A 14,824-nucleotide genomic window follows, 5' to 3' on the forward strand; every position below is an offset into this window, starting at 1 on the left:
GGGATTTCCCCCCGGACGGGGATTTGGAGCCCAAAAAGCCGGACATGTCCGGGAAAATCCGGACGTATGGTAACCCTAGTGTTGGATTAAAGCATCTTCCAGAAAGGTTCCAGTCTGGATTGGAAGGCTTCCAGAAATGGAGTCTCCACCCCTGCACTTGGGAGTTTATCTGCACTGTTTAAAAAATATTGTGCCTCATTTCTCATTTGAATGTGTCTGACTTTCAATTCCAGCTGCTGCCTTTCTCCAGTAGATTAAAGAGCCCTTTAGTGTCTGGAATTTTCTCCCCGTTAAAGTACTGATACACCGTGATCAAGTCATCTCTTGACTCTTTGACAACCATAACATACTGAGCATTTTATGTCTGTGTGGGAACCTAGGCTCACAGTCGGGGTCCACCCTAAGACAAATAACCTACCTTTCAAGGGGTGTTCTGAGGACTAAAGCTTGCAAAGTGCTTCCGGTAGGAAAAGTACTAAGTCGTCGTATTAAATATTAATAATGTTATTTCCCAGGATTTGGAGTGTCTCTCTGACAGCGCCGTTAATAATAATGTCCCAGCTTGAGACTGAAAGCAAATAGTAGCAAAGGATGGTGTTATGTAGCCCTAAAAGCAATCTCAGAAGCCCCCACATCATGGAAACTTCTCAGAGGGCAGAGGTGTCCAGGAGCTTAATCCCGAACAGAAGCCCCGTGTAGCAGCTCTAAATTTGCTAAATTAAAAGAACCCTTATTGGATCTCTGTTAGAGTTAAGTCCAGCTGTAATGGGGGATGCCATTTGTCACTCACTCTGCCCTGCCTGTGCCTCTGTTTCTAGGAGATGTGTCACCTCACCGACTTGCAGTTTGAGGAAATTGTCCAGAGTGTGCTGCAGAAGTCCTTGCAAGAGTGCATGGGTAAGTCTTCAGGGCCTCTTGAGCAACTCCAAGACAGCTCGTCACGTGAAACCTCAAATGAGAACAGCTAAATTGGTGCCCCGTGAACTATTTATTTGGATGAGCCAGACATTTTGTAGATATGAATTGTTTCCTGTCCCTTTTAACAGGCTAAAATATGTCCTCAACGTGCCTGAAAGCTAGAATTTTAGCTTCTTCAGCAGTTTAAAAACATCATGAGTCCTGATCGTGAGCTGGAATAAATTGACATCACTTCTTTGACAGCTCTAGGCTTTTTTATGCCAGCTGAGGATCTGGCCCGGGGCCCAGTTAAGACAATCTTGTTCCCTTGGCATGTCAAAACAAAGGCCACCATGCCCGAATCACCATGCCTTGGCTTTTGTCTTGGGCTCTCCACGTGCTGGGGGCATCTCAGCCTGCCAAAGCACATAAAGTTTCACGCAAATTAAGTGGACCCTCCCCTCACTTTATGTTGACTCTGAGGAATCATTTCCATCAGAAACAAGGCATCATGAAATTGAGGTTATAAAAAGTGAATTGTCCCCATCCCACAGCATGTTAAGTTTCCTGCTTAAATATTTTGTGTGTGTTTTCAATTTTAGGTCCGTCTTGTGCCTTTGGAGGTATAAAGAAGTAAACACCCCTGTATTGCAGGCTAACTTTGAGTAACGCCAGTCCTGATCTGTGCTAGCAAAAATCGCTGGTTATCAGCAGCACATAACTTTCCTAGTTTAGACTTGGCTCAACTTTCTGCAGGAGAATCACTTGGTAGGAATTCACAGCTTGTGTTAGGCGCAAGATCAGGCTGGATCATCATAATGCTCAATTCTGGCCTTAAAGCAAATAAATCCTCTTAAAGACTCAAGGGGGGGTTAACCTGGGGCCTGTGAAAACTTAACGGCAGCGTGGCCTAGTGCATAGAGCACCGTCTCAGGACTAGGAGACGTGGTCTGCTGGGTGACCGTGGGCAAATCGCTTCCCTGCGCTGTGCCTCATTTTTACCACCTGTAAAATGGGAATAATGATACTGACCTTCTTTGTAAAGCACTTTGAGCTCTCTTCTGATGAGTGCTATAGAAGAGCTAGATATTATTGATTTGTATTATTATTTAATGGGGCGACGCAGCGAGTCACTTTGCAGGGTTGAAGCCTGTCTAGCTGAAACGACAGCGTGCAGAAAATCTGTCGGACCCCGGAAATGCATTTCCCTCCGTAATCCAATTATTACCTCGATCGACATCCAACCTTTCAATGTGTGACGCGTCATGAGATTATAACCATCTAGGCACACATTGAAATGATAAAATGTGTGAGCTCTAATCTCAATTTGCAGAACAGTCCAAGAGGACATTTCACCAGGCAGAAGCTACTGAAGCGGCAGAACCACAAGGTTTAAAGAAGTGAGTGTATATCAGTTCCTGGGCAATCAATCCCCATTATCCTGCAGTATATTGGATTATACCTTGCGTTAAAATTGTAGGGCCAGTTACCCTGAGAAATACGTCCTTCAGCCAAAGGGCGAGTTCCCCGCCTTGCATAAACCAGTGTAACTCCATTGAATCAGATCGCTACCATCGGGGGATCTGGCCCAAATTTCATAAGTCCCAGCATAAAGTCTATCTATGAGGTGTGTGAATCAAAGTTACACAATAGGCTCTTCTCCTCCTTCTAGCTAGTTGTTTCCAAATAGCGCTAGCTGGGCAAACATAGGGGTGGCATCCCTTATCTGTAGCCATGGAAACAGAGGGAAAAGAACCCATGAGAGAGAGTGCCAGTGGTGTGAACAGTCAGGGGAGCAGGGAAGAGAAGACCAGGGAGGGAGGGACGGAGAGACAGGGGGCCTGTTACCTAAAAGAGAGTCTGGGAAAACCAGAGCAGCCAGGAACTTTAACAACTGAGGTTAAAGCGGAAGGAATCCAAAAGTGGACAGGGGACTTTCTGTCCTGTGGCAGTTCTCTTCTGTTCTGTCCAGGGTCTTATCCCACCTTCATCACCCTCGTATAAAGGTAAGGAAAACGGCTCTCCTTTGTAAAGCGTGCGGAGATCTACTGATGAAAAGCACTGCATAAGAGCTAGGTGTTGTTATATTAGTAAGCGACGTGACTAACGCCGGTCTTGAGTGCTGTGTTCTCTCATCCTCTCCCCAGGGGCAGGATCCCACATGTGCTGGAGGGTCTTGTTTTGGTAGGGTTGTGCAATACTTCCACCCACTGCTCTATGTTTCTTTGGGCGGAGCAGTGCTCCCGGGGTTGGGATGGTCCTGACTTCCTGTGGCTGGCTCTGAGAAGACTGGTCGCCCACAGTTCCCGGCCCGCATATCCTGGGCTCAGGCTGTGAAGCAGAAAAGGGACGTGCCCTCGAACTGGACTCAGTCAGCTCATGAAATCCTGATATTTCGACGTGCACGTTCCTCCCGAATTGGGGGAAAGGGTCAACATTTTGAGCCGGTGTTCTGCAAAATTGTGATTCAGATCTACGTAGAAACAGGGATGTGAAATGGAGACGCGTCGGGTTGACGCCAGCTGCCACAGGGTTTCTTGGGAGTTGTACACGCTTTTGGAGGCAGGGACTGTCTCTTTCACGGTGTGTCCACGCTGTGCCTGGCACATGGGGGCCTGTGGGTCCTGCCACCTCAGACGTAATCGATAGGAATAATCCATATTTCCATTCGTTCTCGTGAATCAGAGCAGCGGTGGGGCTGGGAGGCAGGAATCCTGGGTTTTATTGCCCAGCTGTTTAGGGGAAGCAGTAGGGTGTTGGGATCAGGATCCCTGGGTTTTATTCAGAGTTCTGGTAGGGGAGAGTGTGATGTAGCAGGGAATGCTGTGAGACTTCAATGAAAATGTCCCGAGCGTCTTGCGATCACCGGATGTGTATCGCTGCCATTCGCACGGAGCATGAAGCTGCTACCATTCCCATGCATTGCGTATAAATAAGCCAGCCTCCTCATGTTTGTTTAGCTTATCGACTGGGACCTTTTGCCTTTTTTAACTTCATTTTTTGCAGGGGAAGTGGGAAGGGGAATGCACCTGCTTTAGAAGTGTAAGATACGGTCTGGCCTCTAGGTGGTGTATGTTCTCTGTCAAAATATTATCTACCCAAAAGGAACTGCTTGAGAATGCTGGGAAAAACCGAAAAGCAGGATATTCAAAGGGGTGCAGAGACCCGAACCCCCACTCACCCCCTGGGCAAAACGGATGTGAAATGAGAACTGTTGTCATTCCACATCTTTTTTGCACCATGTAACTGACTAATGTGATCTATCTATATCTCTATACCCTCTCTCTCTCATTGGTGTAGGCAGGTGTACTGTCATCTTTATGATACTCAGGTTCATCTCCTGTGAACCGTGAGTCGAGGAGTCGTCTTTTTGTTGTGTGTTTGTACAGCTCCAGCAGGTAATCCACATGATAAATAACGATCATGAATTGATCCTCGCCAATGTTTGTTTTAGGGAGACTTTCGAAACATCCCTACCTGCAGGGAATTTGGTCCAGCACAGCGATGAGCCAAAAGGAACAGCCTCTGCCGTGGACCTAAAAGAGCCTCTGCCCAAAGCAAAGAAACGCAATAAGCTTTCTTTAAACAAGATGAGAAAGGAAATGCGTAAGTCCCTTGTGTGGGCAAATGCAGATAGGGCCAATGTTCGGGGCCTTGCCGGGTGAGGAAGAGAAACTGATGATCCAAGTCAGGTGTTTCTTTGGTGCGATCCTGCTTACTTACAAAGATTGTCCACAAAGTCTTGTTTCTTTGAACACAGTAGAAACAAAGCAGTTTCTTTAAGCCAGGGCTGAAGTAGGATTTTAAGTGCTGCATAGGCCTTTGTCCTCCTAGCCCTCTGCACTGGAGTGCGTTTCCCTGGATGGAAGCAGAGATGTGTAGGAGTTTAGATTTGGGAGACGCCCGTGACTTCGACCTGCCATGTGGGAAGACTTCTGCCTTAGCTCTTCGAGCCCGAGGGGGATGCAGGAATAAGGGGGGAAAAAGTAGCTGCTGGAAGGTGACATCCCCCCACCCCCCGCTGGGATCAGTGACTGAAACCGGAGCCCCCATCAAGACAAACAATAACTCCACCGCCTGCTGTGTCCCCATCCACCCCTGTCTGTTTTTAAGTCTTGTGTTTTCTCTTTGTTGCTAGCAGATGGGAGCACGGAAGCAAACAAAGAAAGGCATAAGCGTCACCGGAAAGGAGAGCCGAAGAAAATAGTTCAGGGCTACACCCTGATCGCTGACCAAGCGGAAACGGAGGAAGGAGGAGAAAGCACTTTCAGTGAGCTCAGGCCTTTGTTTCTGAAAGTTTAATGCGGGGAGAGGGAAACCTGGATGTAAATTGAAGAAACGTGGCGACTTCTAGCACTTGATTTGGCACTGGCCCCATGCCTTCCAAAACCACGGGGAGGCCTTGTCTACACTCAAGAAAATTAATCTGGATTAATTAAAGGTGTGAATTTAAACCGGATGATGTAGGAATGTTCCCGTTCAGCATAAAAATGGCCTTCGTTGTTTAATAACCCCGAGTTTAGAAATCAGTAGCTCTCAAAGCACATCACGCTCTTTGATGTGTTTATCCTCACAGCCGCTCTGGGGGGTAGGTTATCCCCATGGTACAGGTGGGAAACTGAGGCACGGAGCGGAAGTTTGTGGCACTGCAGGAAACTGACAGGTTTCATAGGTTCCAAGGCCAGAAATTAGCGATGCCTGTAAATCACCCTGTGTAATGACGGCTTCGCAAACGGTGAGATTAACTACATTTCGTCGGGTTCCTTGTCTTTGACTTCCGATTCCGGAGCCTCCAGTTTGTGCAGGGCGCCAGTAGCGGGCCCCTGCAGCTGCTGTGTGTTTGTGTTGCTGTGCTGTAGATCAGTGCGTGGCGTGGGTCCAATGTTCTTATCCCAGCTGTGAGAAATGGCGGCGTCTTAGCAGCGATACGGATCCCTCCGTTCTTCCCGAAGACTGGACGTGCAGCCAAAACACAGGTAAACAGGAGAGCGGCCTCTAAGTCACCAGCTCAAATCTAGCCCAAGCTGCTAGTGATTATTTGATTGGTTGTCGGGGGGAACAAGTTTGTTAGCTTCAGTCTAAATTCTAAAGCACAAGTGTCCTTGTCACAAAAATCCTCCACAGTAGGGCCTAGACAGCAGCTTTTCCAGGCCATTCTCCTCCCATTTAGTCACACAAACAAGGGACGTTTTTCCACAAAAGCTCTCCTTCCTGCTGGCCTGAGAGTTTTGGAAACCCTTTGGAAATCGGTTTCGCGCTCTTTTGAAAACCCAGTCCTGGTTGCAAGCACCGAGAAGTCTTGAAATTTGTCCTGGTTGGTGCTGAGGCTGTAGATCCAACCCGATTGCAATTCTAAGGCAAAAATCACCTTTCAGTTGTTCCTGCTCTGACAGGCCAGAAGCATTTCTCCTCTAGGTGTCCTGACATGCAGAATTAGCAAATCATTCATTGGCTTCAGTGCAGCCAGCAATGCCGATTTCCACTAGCTGAGGATAAACAGATCCATAGACTTTTTAGGGGCCATTCTGAGCACATAGTCTGACTTCCTGTGTAGCACAAGGTGAAGAATTTCACCAAGGATTCCTGCATAACTTCCGTTTGAGCTATAGCAGGTCTTTGAGAAAGACAGCCAGTCTTCATTTAAAGCCTCCGAATGATGGAAAATCCACATGTCTGCTAGATTAAAAAAGCTGTCTAGTATTAGAAACCTTTTTCCCCATGCAGGTACTTATAGACTCTGATGAAGTCAAGTGTTAACCTGCTCCTTGAACTAAACGGATTGAGTTTCTTTAGTCTCTCATTGCGAGGCAGGTTTCATTTCGACAAGGTTGAACGCTTGGTTCCGGCGTTACCTGTTTGACTTTTGTATTATGTTATATTACGTTATATTATATTAGATGAATCAAAACAATAAAGTCGAAACAAAACAATATGGTAAGGTTGAAATGAAATATTTCATTTCACGAAAAATTCTGATATTTCTACTTCGCGCCCCAACGCGAGATTAAACAAAATGTCGCAATTCTCAGAATTTCCCGTGGGAGGCTATTTCCTGCTCAGCTGTGACGGTTGATGTGGTTTGTTTATTGCAGACCTGCAGTACAAAAGCTGCGATGTACCCGAGGAGATGTGGTCGGGATCTGAAAACGAGGTTGTCTATGCTACCTACGTGCCTGGGTCGATCATATGGGCCAAACAGTTTGGCTATCCATGGTAGGTGTCAATACTGCTGGTAAAATGTTAAGCCACTTAACTATAAACAGAGGTAGAAGCTTTTGAAAACAGATTGCACAGTGCACTTGTAAAACATACAGTGTGGCCCTTTTGGGATAGAGCCCTGGATTGGCACTGCAGAGACCTGGGATCTATTCCTGGCTGCCAAGTGACATTGGCAACATTACGTCACCGCCCCGTGCCTCAGTTTCTCCTCCCAACCTTTGTCTAGTTAGACAGTCAGCTCTTGGGTTAGTGACTGTCTCTCACGCTGAGCCTGGCACAATGGGAGCCCTGATCTCAGTTTAGGCCTCTTGCTGTTCCTCTCATATAAATAATTTAAAATAACACAGTAGCACCATTGGAGATCGGGGCCAGGCGCTGCACAAGTAGGTAGTGAGAGGCTAAATAAATAAGACAAGCACAGGGTTATTTTTCTGAACGGGGAAGAGCTGGGGCCTAGAAACATTGGGGCTACGTCTTCAGTGCACAGATAACCTGGGCTCTTACTTGGGTGTTTCCCCTATCCTGGCTCCCGTCCACACACAAAATCCTCTGCCCCGAGTTTAGTGGTGCTTTTGAATCTGGCCTGGCTGTGTGCTCAGAAGGACAGACAGGTTCGCGTTCGCCCACAATTCACTGGGGAGAAATCATAGAGTGGCTCAGCTTACTGCCGTGTTAAGGACCAGGAGATGCGCCCCCGAAGCCCTGGCGACACACGGGGCATCTCAGCACCGGTGAGAACTCAGCACCCTCGGATACGGCTCTGCAGAGTGGCTGCTCGCGCCTGGGCTAGGCTAGACAGACCTGAGATGGCTCTTCCACAGAGACTGAGGCAGAGCTGTGAATCAATGGGTGAGTCCCACTGCAGTACCTTTCCAAATCCCTCCCACCCACGGCCTCTGGTGTTACATAGGGAAATACTGGTGCCGCGGGCCTCTGAGTCAGACCTAAAACCAAAGATCACATCTACCCTTCACAAGTAAAATTCCCACTGCTCATTCCGTTCTGCTTCCCCAAATTCCCCCTTCCAGTTTCAATGGGCTATGAAAATCTTTCTTCATCTCCCACCCCAAAGTGCTAAGCAGTGTTACTGTGCACCGTTTATCTGCTGCTGTGCACCACCTCAGAGGTGGCTGCGTCTCAGCACTTGGTGAGGGATACCTATATAAGAAGCCATCCTGCCCAGAAGCAGTTGCATCTCAGGACTGGATGAGGGTTCCCTGTATAGCCGTTCTGACCGAGAGGCGGCTGCATCTCAGCGCCTGTATAAACAGCTGCCCCACCCCAGAGGTGGCTGCATCTCGGTGAAGGATCCCTGTATAAACAGCTGCCTCATTCCACCCCAGAGGTGGCTGCATCTCAACAGTGGGGGAAGTGATACCCGTGTAATATGTGTATATCGGTGTTTCAGATGTCCTGTGATCTTCACAGGGTGAAAGAGACTAGAAATGCCGGCAGATATCAGTTGTGTGGCAACACGGTGTGCTCACACCCCCTTTTGGGACGTGCTCATTAGCCCACGCCCGCTTGGGGAGCCAGAGGCTGGGAGTACAAGCTGCAGTGCAGAAGGCCTGGCCTGCCTCCCACATGATCTTGTTTTATTCCACATGGTGGGATCAAAGAGATGCCAGCAAAAAAACTCTCCAGTTGAGACTGGCTTGCTGCGGTCTTTACAACAGCTGACTGCTGGAATCCCTCGCCCTTTCTGGGCACTCTGCAGCCGCAGCTGCTGTCTTCAGCTGAAAAACACAGACAGGGGCCTCTTCCCCTGACGGGAAGCTGGCAAATCTCAGTCGCTCAGCGTAGGCTCCCCCAGGTGCTTTGCCCCTGCAGGGAGATACATGCAGGGAGACCCACGCACGGGCGGGCGTTTGCCTGAAATTTAAGGGCGCCGGGCTTAAAAGACAATCGATTCTTACTCTCTAGGACTACGCCGTCTAGAAGGGGAACAGCTCCCAGTTCCTCTCCCGTTGCTGTTACCGGGAGTTTTGCCAGGCCCGTGAATTTAAAGGTTTTATGATGGCAGACAGCTATTAAAACCTCAGGACCTCAGCAACAAGAAGGTTGAGGCTATACTTACATTTTTCCAGCACAGGGATGTCGGTTAGGGGTGTGATTTTTTTTTTTAATTTTTTTTTAACCGACCGAGCTATGCCAGGGAAGGGCCTGGGCTATACTGAAAAGTTACGTCAGCATAGCTGCTTTGGTCAGGGGTGTGAAAAAGCCTAGCGTAGATGCAGCTGTGACCGTTAAGGTAGGCCTGATCTACACTAGAAAATTAGGTCGGCTTAACTGCGTCAGTCGGGGCAGTTGTGCCGCTGTAGTGTGTGAAGTGTAGATATACCAATAGCTAACTTCGTTTGGGGAGGTGATGTTCCGACAGCAACAGAACCCCCCCCTTTGTCAGGATAGGCTCTGTCCGCCTCCTGTCGGGATCATAGAAGATCAGGGTTGGAAGGGAGACCTCAGGAGGTTATCTAGTCCAACCTCCTGCTCAAAGCAGGACCAATCCCCAGACAGATTTTTACCCCAGTTCCCTAAATGGTCCCCTCAAGGATTGAGCTCACAACCCTGGGTTTAGCAAGCCAATGCTCAAATCACTGAGCTATCCCTCTCCCCAATAGTTTCTGTAATGCAGACATATCCAAAGCCTTCATGTAAACATCGTAATACTGGGCTAACCATGCCTATACCAGTACAGGGGAACCAACATAAGCTTTATTGGTGTAAGTGCGTTTGCCCGGATACAACTGTGTTCACGGTAGAGGGTTTGCCAGTACAGCTATACTGGGATAGCTAATCCTGACAAAACCCGCCAACAGGGCCTTTTGAAACAGAACGACCTCCCAAAAACGTGCACTATCGACTCAGAGATTCATAGGTTCAGAGACAAGAAGGAACTGTTGTGATCATCTGGTCTGGCCTGCGGTATAACACGGGCCATGGGACTGCCCCCAAAATAATTCAGAGATTTAGGGCTTCTCTTCATTACCGTCACTACCAAGAGGTGGAAGATATGTCGGCGGGAGACACTGCTTTAAGTCGATGTAACTTACATCACTTGGGTGTGTGTGTGTGTGTGTGTGTGTGTGTGTGTGTGTGTGTGTGTGTAGTTTTTTCACACCTCTGAGCGATGTAAGTTACATCAACTTTAGCGGTAGTGTAGACAAGCCCAGAAGGAGCTCAATCTGTCTGGATGTTTTTCTGGAAGATATACTTTACCAACACAACTTGCTGGGCTACCTCAGAGGTCGTTGTGTCAACAGATCACCACAAATGTGTTATCCACTGCACTAGTCCCACGTCTTGTACCCTTCTAGAAAGCAATATCGACATTTCAGGGGCCAGCTGACTTACTGGGAGTGGACTACAGTCGAAAACACAGCCGCTGGCTGCCTGTATCTCGTTCCCTTCCTCACATTTTATTCTGTTGCATCCCGTTCTTCTAAGGATCCTCGATTTCAGTGATGGACGGAGCAGGTTGACTGAACAGTGCTCTAAACGTTGGTACCATGTAAACCAACTCCCACCTTTTTATGTGTTAACTTCTCAGAGGAAATCAGAAAATTAATGGCCCGACCCGTACTGCTATTCCCCTTTTGTTGTGCATGCAGGTGGCCTGCCATGGTGGAGTGTGACCCTGACATCGGGGAGTATTTCCTCTTTTCATCCCGGTTGGATTCTCTTCCTGTAAGCAGTATTGTATTTTACACAAGGGGGGTCACACACTTTGTGAACTCATTACACCCACCAGAGGGCGCCATTCCTCCTACAAGCCCCCTGTGTGCCACCCTCCCATCCCCTTCTATGTTGGGGACTCCCTACAGCTCCCCATCCCCATGCCAGTGGCTGTGTGTACCCCCCATTCTCCTTACCCCTGTTCCCACCACTCCTCCCCATGGCAGGGCTCTGTGTGTACTCCTCTGTCACGGAGTCACCGGGCGATGCTCTGGAACTACTCCATATGAAGCCAGTCAGGACTCTGGGGGAGCCTCCTCTCTCGGAGCAGAGGATCTCCAGGGCAAGAAGCTTACACAGCTTCGGCCTTCCTGGGTCTGACCTCGGAGCATTCAGCATCCCCTGCCCCACCGTGCGCTTCCCGCAGCGAGTCCGCCCAGGCGGGGTCCTGGGGAAGCCAGAGGGTCCTGCACCCCAACTTTGCAGTCAGACGTGACTCTCAGCCAGCTGGTAAAACAGAAGGTTTATTAGATGACAGGAACACGGTCCAGAACAGAGCTTGTAGGTACAGAGAACAGGACCCCTCAGTCAGGTCCATCTTGGGGCCAGGGAGGCCAGAGCCCCGTCTGGCCCCCCTCCATTTCCCCAGCCAGCTCCAAACTGAAACTCTCCAGCCCCTCCTCTGGCCTTTGTCTCTGTCCTGGGCCAGGAGGTCACCTGATCTCTTTGTTCTCCAACACCTTCAGTTGGCACCTTTGCAAGGGAGGGGCCCAGGCCATCAGTTGCCAGGAGACAGAGTGTCGGCCATTCTCTGTGCAGATAGCATCACACTGGCCAAGGCTCTGCAACAATCACACCCCCTTATCCCACCACCTAGATACTTAAGAAATGCATAGGGGAAACTGAGGCACACACACAGTATTCAGAGAAAACATTAAGAACATTCCCACTTAGTCACACCCTCCATACCTTTCCCCCCCCCCCCCCAATTATAACAGACTTCCCCATCTCCTCATATTACCAGTGTGGTTGACACAGCTTCTGCCGAGTCCATATACACCTTGTCTGGTCATTTATCAGCCTCACAGAACAAAGGTTGCTGTCTCTGCAATCCCATGCCAACCAAACCTTTCATCCCACTGAAAGGGTTACCTCACTGAGGACATCAACCAGACACCATGGATTTAGCAGGGACACCTCACCCACCTTGTCTGTCTCTAGGAGTTAATGTAACAATCTGACACAAAGTTAATTCAGTCCTGTCCATTTCTCTTTTCAGTCCAAGTACCATGTGACGTTTTTCGGCGAATCTGTCAGCCGCGCCTGGATCTCTGCGACCATGCTGAGGAACTTCCATGTGTTTTCCACAGAGAGCCTGGGTTTGGTAAATAGTGGGTTCCCCCAAGGATCTGCCCTGGGACCAGTGCTGTTCAACACATTTGTAAATGATCTGGAAAGGGGGGTGAACAGTGAGGTGGCAAAATTTGCAGATGATACAAAATTACTGAAAATAGTTAAGTCCAAAGCAGACTGCGAAGAGTTACAAAGGGATCTCATTAAACTGGGTGACTGGGCAACAAAATGGCAGACGAAATTCAATGTTGATAAGTACAAATTAATGCACATTGGAAAAAATAATCCCAAAAGGATGGGGTCTAAATCAGGTTGTTAACACTCAAGTAAGAGATCTTGGAGTCATTGTGGATAGTTCTCTGAAAACATCTGCTCAATGGGCAGCGGGAGTTGAAAAAGCTAACAATGTTAGGAACCATTAGGAAAGGGATAGCTAACAAGACAGAAGATTTCGTAATGCCATTATATAAATCCATGGTACACCCATATCTTGAATACTGCGTGCAGATCTGGTCACCCCATCTCAAAAAAGATATCTTAGAATTGGAAAAGATGCAGAGAAGGGCAACAAAAATGATTAGGAGTATGGAACAGCTTCCATATGAGGAGAGATTAAAAAGCCTGGGACTCTAGAAAAGAGACGACCAAGAATAGATGTGATAGAGGTCTATAAAATCATGAATGGTGTGGAGAAAATGAATAGGGAAGTGTTATTTTCCCCTTTGCATAACACAAGAACTAGAAGTGACCCAATGAAATTAATAGGTAGCAGATTTAAAGCAACCAAAAGGAAGTATTTCTTCACACGATACACAGTCAACCTGTGGAACTCTTTGCCAGGGGATGTTGTGAAGGCCAAAAGTATAACTGGCTTCAAAAAAGAAATAGATAAGTCCCTGGAGGATAGGTCCATCAATGGCTATTAGCCAAGATGATCAGGGACACAACCCCATGCTCTGGGCGTCTGTAAACCTCCTCCAGAAGCTGGGGCTGGATGACAGGGGATGGATCACTTGAAATTCCAGTCCCATATCCAAGGCCAGACGGCCCAGGTTCTCACAACACCACAGCGATGTTTTAAGGTGGTGCCAGGTCCAGGAGGCAGTCGATTATGGAACTGGTGTATCCAAATGGATTAACGGATCGTCTGACCAGATCCTTCAGTTTAGACCAGGCTTGGTCTCTCAACACAAACATTCTGGCCTGAGTGTTTCACGTAGGAGGTTTTCCATCCGTGGACCTATCTGCAACTTGACAGAACAGGTGATGTCCCTGTGACGGTTCTAGGCTACCCAGGACTGTGAGTCGCTGTCTTCCCCCCAGCTCCAGCAAGAGGGAGACTGGGTGTCCTCTCCCCAACACATCCGGTCTGTTAGCTGCCCAGCAGTCTCCTCTTCCTTTTCCTTTGCCTTGCAGGTTAACAATAGGTGCCCTCCCGTCCCCATGCCCCTTCGAAGCATTCCGCTGTAGCGTCCAGCCTTCACACTCCCCAAAACACCAGCTTGTTTGATTCAACTCAGGCTTGCCTTGTAAATACCACAGCACTGAGATATATTTATAGTGAAACCAATCGTAAGTGTGTTATCAAAGATCAAGATTTAAGAGATAGCGAGCGAGGATAATGGAAACAGAAGGGTTACATCTAAAATAAAACCGTAACATGGTTCTTAGAGTTTATCTTACCCAAATATCCTTTGCAGCATTGCAACCAAGCCTGGCTGAGATCCCATTTTCGTGAATGTAATCGCGCTGCCTGATCACATCCTCGGTGTAGGATAAAGTGGTGTCTCCCTTGGCTTCTCCTTATATTCTCCAAAGCTCGTTGTTAGTACCTGAGAGTCGGGATGATCTCCAGTGTGCTGCCTACCGGCCGCATTCACATGCCCCCACTGACTTCATGTGTAAATGGCTCCTCATCATGTTAACTTATAATGCTTATTTTACATGGGGACTGACAGAGACAGGGAGAATAAACATCCTTTGTCAGGAGAAACCTGCCTTAACACGGACTTTGGGAACTCATTTTTAGCATAGATTCATACATAACTCCTTACATAATATTTGTACGTGCATTTCACAATGATGCAGATGACCCTGCCTTTCATTTAAGACCTTACATGACCTTCGCTTGCATTTAAGACCTTACATGCTATTCTTTGGCGACTCAGAATGTACAGACTAGCATCAGGATATTCTTGTCACCTCCTTGCCAGTTGGGTCATAGTCCCCCATTCCTGCTCCAGAACATCTTGCAGCCCTAGATCGATATCTGACACTTTCCTATTTCCGTGGGACAAGGACCTCCTGTATTTTTTCTCACCAGTACTCCCGATGGTCATTATCAAACTCAAGCAAGAGCACAGCCGAATAATCCGTATAGCTCCTGCTTGGTGGAGACAGACGTGGTATTCAGACCTCCGCAATCTGTCCTTACTGTCACCGGCGGCCAAAGACCTCCTGACGCAGAATCATAGAATATCAGGGTTGGAAGGGACCTCAGGTGGTCATCTAGTCCAACCCCCTGCTCAAAGCAGGACCAATTTCCAACTAAATCATCCCAGCCAGGGCTTTGTCAAGCCGGGCCTTAAAAACCTCCAAAGAAGGAGATTCCATCACCTCCCTAGGTAACGCATTCCAGTGCTTCACCACCCTCCTAGTGAAAAAGTTTTTCCTAATATCC

At 48.2% G+C, this 14,824-nt stretch overlaps 1 protein-coding gene across 1 annotated transcript in view; it reads left to right on the forward strand.

Annotated features, from left to right (window-relative positions):
• The first annotated feature begins 821 nt into the window (after positions 1 to 821).
• ZCWPW1 (zinc finger CW-type and PWWP domain containing 1) overlaps positions 822 to 14,824 on the forward strand; it is a 32,298-nt gene continuing 18,295 nt past the window's right edge. The window contains exons 1-8 of the mRNA XM_029913062.1: positions 822 to 897; positions 2,231 to 2,297; positions 4,352 to 4,503; positions 5,036 to 5,167; positions 5,757 to 5,873; positions 6,990 to 7,110; positions 10,728 to 10,803; positions 12,071 to 12,175. Coding sequence (XP_029768922.1) covers positions 822 to 897; positions 2,231 to 2,297; positions 4,352 to 4,503; positions 5,036 to 5,167; positions 5,757 to 5,873; positions 6,990 to 7,110; positions 10,728 to 10,803; positions 12,071 to 12,175 — 846 coding nt within the window. The remainder of the gene's footprint in view (positions 898 to 2,230; positions 2,298 to 4,351; positions 4,504 to 5,035; positions 5,168 to 5,756; positions 5,874 to 6,989; positions 7,111 to 10,727; positions 10,804 to 12,070; positions 12,176 to 14,824) is intronic.

Source organism: Terrapene carolina, unplaced genomic scaffold, assembly GCF_002925995.2.
Source record: "Terrapene carolina triunguis isolate 2854851 unplaced genomic scaffold, T_m_triunguis-2.0 Scaffold433, whole genome shotgun sequence".
NCBI lineage: Eukaryota > Metazoa > Chordata > Testudines > Emydidae > Terrapene > Terrapene triunguis.